This window comes from Lipotes vexillifer, unplaced genomic scaffold (assembly GCF_000442215.2).
Source record: "Lipotes vexillifer unplaced genomic scaffold, Lipotes_vexillifer_v1.1 scaffold1130, whole genome shotgun sequence".
NCBI lineage: Eukaryota > Metazoa > Chordata > Mammalia > Artiodactyla > Lipotidae > Lipotes > Lipotes vexillifer.
In genome coordinates, this window is record NW_006797877.1 from 443,049 (window position 1) to 446,318 (window position 3,270).

The 3,270-nt window shown below is 46.2% G+C and overlaps 1 protein-coding gene across 1 annotated transcript in view; it reads left to right on the forward strand.

Moving 5' to 3' along the window:
* Positions 1-3,270, forward strand: part of DNAJC3 (DnaJ heat shock protein family (Hsp40) member C3) — an 86,582-nt gene that overhangs the window by 82,750 nt on the left and 562 nt on the right. The window contains exons 10-11 of the mRNA XM_007469920.1: positions 587-719; positions 1,714-1,862. Coding sequence (XP_007469982.1) covers positions 587-719; positions 1,714-1,862 — 282 coding nt within the window. The remainder of the gene's footprint in view (positions 1-586; positions 720-1,713; positions 1,863-3,270) is intronic.

The following is a 3,270-nucleotide window of genomic DNA, read 5'->3' on the forward strand; positions in this document are numbered from 1 at the left end:
GGGGGTGGGCCGGTGAGCCTGGGCCGCTGAGCCTGCATGTCCGGAGCCTGTGTTCCGCAACGGGAGAGGCCACGGCAGTGAGAGGACCGCGTACTGCAAAAAAAAAAAAAAAAAAATCAGGTTGGTAATAGTTTGTGTTGAAACCTGTGGGTGAACTGCTCATTCTGACTGCTGATGGTTTCTCCAGGTCTCTGAGCCTCTCACCCTTCTGAACCGCCGCCCCATAGCTACCCACGAAGCTTTTCTTTGCTGCTGTCTTATTTTCCTGTGCAACAGGCACTTCATTGCTTTGCATAAAGTGCTGATATTAAGACACCTTACAGTTGTGGGGAAGGTAATGTGGGAGGGTGGGCAGGTAAACAAGCAGTGTGGCTTTTACTGAAGGGGAGCAGTAGGCTACCTAATTCAGCCTTAATTATGCCTTTCGTGGTTTTGAACAAAATTATTAAGGTGATATCACTTCTTAGGCTCTTAGTAATGGCAAAGGAAGGGGCTGAGGATGGTGACTTTAGTATCGCATTTGCAGGGTATGTAAAGGTCACATTTAATTCATTTTAACAGCACTGTCTTCAACGTATTTTGACAGCTATTCAGGACTATGAAACTGCTCAGGAACACAATGAGAATGACCAGCAGATTCGAGAAGGTCTAGAGAAAGCACAGAGGCTACTGAAACAGTCACAGAAACGAGATTATTATAAAATCTTGGGAGTAAAAAGGTGAATTATAAATTTAAAATCCACATTGTTATTTTTAATCAACTGTTTTAAAGCTAATTGTTGCTCTTTTTTTCCCTCTGATTCATTTCCTTTTCTTAGGTAATTTCAGTCATAGATTAAACCCTAACAATCTTGAACATCATAAAGCTGTTTTGAATATATTACAGATAAATTTCTTTGATAGAGACTAGTCATGCAATGATGGAGAATTAGTAGTTGGTGACAAAGAAAGGACACTGTGGCATTAATAGGTCCTGGGCCTAGATTTTTTAAGAAGGGTAAAGAGGTGGGAGTGAGCTTTCTTTTGGTGGGGACAGGGGGGAGGGAGGGAGGGAGGGGTTGGGGAAAAGATAACTTCTCTAGGCCTAAAGATAAAGCGGCACTTTCAGAATGAACTTGAAGGCACAGGGAGAATGTAATTTACTCAATACCTGCTTTTATATTAGACCCACCTTCCCTGAACAGGGGAACCATCAGTCGTTCAATCAACGGTCTGAAACTTTGTTCTTTTGAGTAAGCTAATAAGCCAGGAGCAAAATACAAAGTGGGCTTCAAAGAGTCAGTGTCTCTTTTAATGCCAAGAATCGAGTCATGGTAGTTTGGAAATTCCAAAAGTTTAAAAATGCGCATCAGTGCAGTTTTCTTAAGGGAGAATTGTAAAGCTCAGGAGCACTTAAATTTGTTCCTGCTGTGGTAGTTTGGAAATTCCAAAAGTTTAAAAATGCGCATCAGTGCAGTTTTCTTAAGGGAGAATTGTAAAGCTCAGGAGCACTTAAATTTGCTCCTGCTGAGATTCTGACATCAGGAAGCCTGGCGACTGTAAGGGTCACGCGGAGTGCTGGGGGAGACGCTCAGCCGGCTTTGATGCGGTATTCAGAAAACCGGGCTGCTGATCTGCCAGCGGGGTCTCCCTAACTGTCCCTCTTAGCTCCTCCTGGCCGTATGTTGGACACTTCGTAACTAACGATTACGATTTAATTTTACCACCCTTCAGAAATGCCAAAAAACAAGAAATCATTAAAGCGTACCGAAAATTAGCACTGCAGTGGCACCCGGATAACTTCCAGAATGAAGAAGAAAAGAAAAAAGCTGAGAAGAAGTTCATTGACATAGCAGCTGCTAAGGAAGTCCTCTCCGATCCAGGTATTGTTTGCTTTAACGATTCTGTTCTCTTGAAGTGGCCGAGTCAGTGACTGGCGACTTCGTAGCTCTACTCCTTCGCCCGTCTTAGAGGCCGTGTCAGGAGTGGACAGTGGGGCGCGTGGTGGGCGGGCCCCCTGGGGCTGACCTCGGGAGCTGGCGATGGTCCCTGAAGCCCATTTTCATGTCTACCCTTGTCAGACTCTAGGGACCCTCATGTGCACAGTGCAGTGGAGACGCCACCAAGTGTGGAACTCTTAGCTCTCTTCGAATAAGTTCCTAGAACTTTTTTGGGCCTCACGTTTTTTCACCAGTGATAATGCAAGTACAACAAGAGGGATCCTCTTAGGTTCGTTCCTTCCAGCTTCACAGATCAGTGTGAATTTTTATACCAAACTTACAGGAGCTTGATGAGGATATGGACTGCCAGGCAGGAATGTGCAGTGGTGGGACAGGGGCAGATACCCGGCCCAGGGCCCGCCCCGCCCTCTGAGAGTGGCTCCCCAGGAATCGTGCTCGAACTCTAATGGTCATTCGATTTACTGGTTGATATAAATGTTATTTCACCATAAGCTAAAATGACCTGGAAAATAAGAGGGAGACAGTTTAAGAATTTAGGTAGTACTGAGCAATGCTTTGACATTTCCAGAGGGAATTTCACGTGAAGCTACTACCTACTGCTTTTTTGTGGCTTTCCATGTCAGTGGGATTAGAAACTATGACTTGAGCTAGACAAATTTAACGAAATAGAAGGAAATCACATTTTATGCCCATTTGACAAGTTTCTGAACTACTTCTGCTATGGAATTGAAAGTAACTGATGTTTGTTCTCAAGTAATTTATAATCCAGTGAGAGAGGGAGGAATTACTTAATGAGTACAGGAGGATACATACTGTTTGTTCTTTTATTCTGCACATGTCGATGCCCGTGAATGGCTCTGTCCTCTCAGCGTGTGCAGCAGGCAGGTGAGGCGCTCTGGAGCTGAGCCCTGAGGGGAGCAGGGGGCCTGCGGGCAGAGCCGCGTGCATCGAGAAGAGAGCTGCACTCTTGATTACTAGGAGTTCTTTTCTGTCCTCTGTGCCTTTTTCTCAGCCCCTGTCCTTAACTGTAAAGATGATAGCTGTTCCTATGAGGATATGTAGCTTGCTCGTCTGCTGCCTGCAGGGTCCCTGTCTCCCACGTGTCTGCACTGGCCTCTGTCTCACCATGGGCTTCGCTCCGGACTGACAGGCACAGCAGTGGAGGTGGCCTCCTGGCCTGTACGATAGGGCGCCTCCCTCCCTCAGGTCTGGGGAGCCTTCCTTCTGTTTAGATTTAATAGTGAGGCCCCAGACGCCTCATGGGTTGACGAGGTTCGCCTGGCTGACTTGATGCTTGGGGTTAGGACGGTGAACACGGCCGTTTGATCGG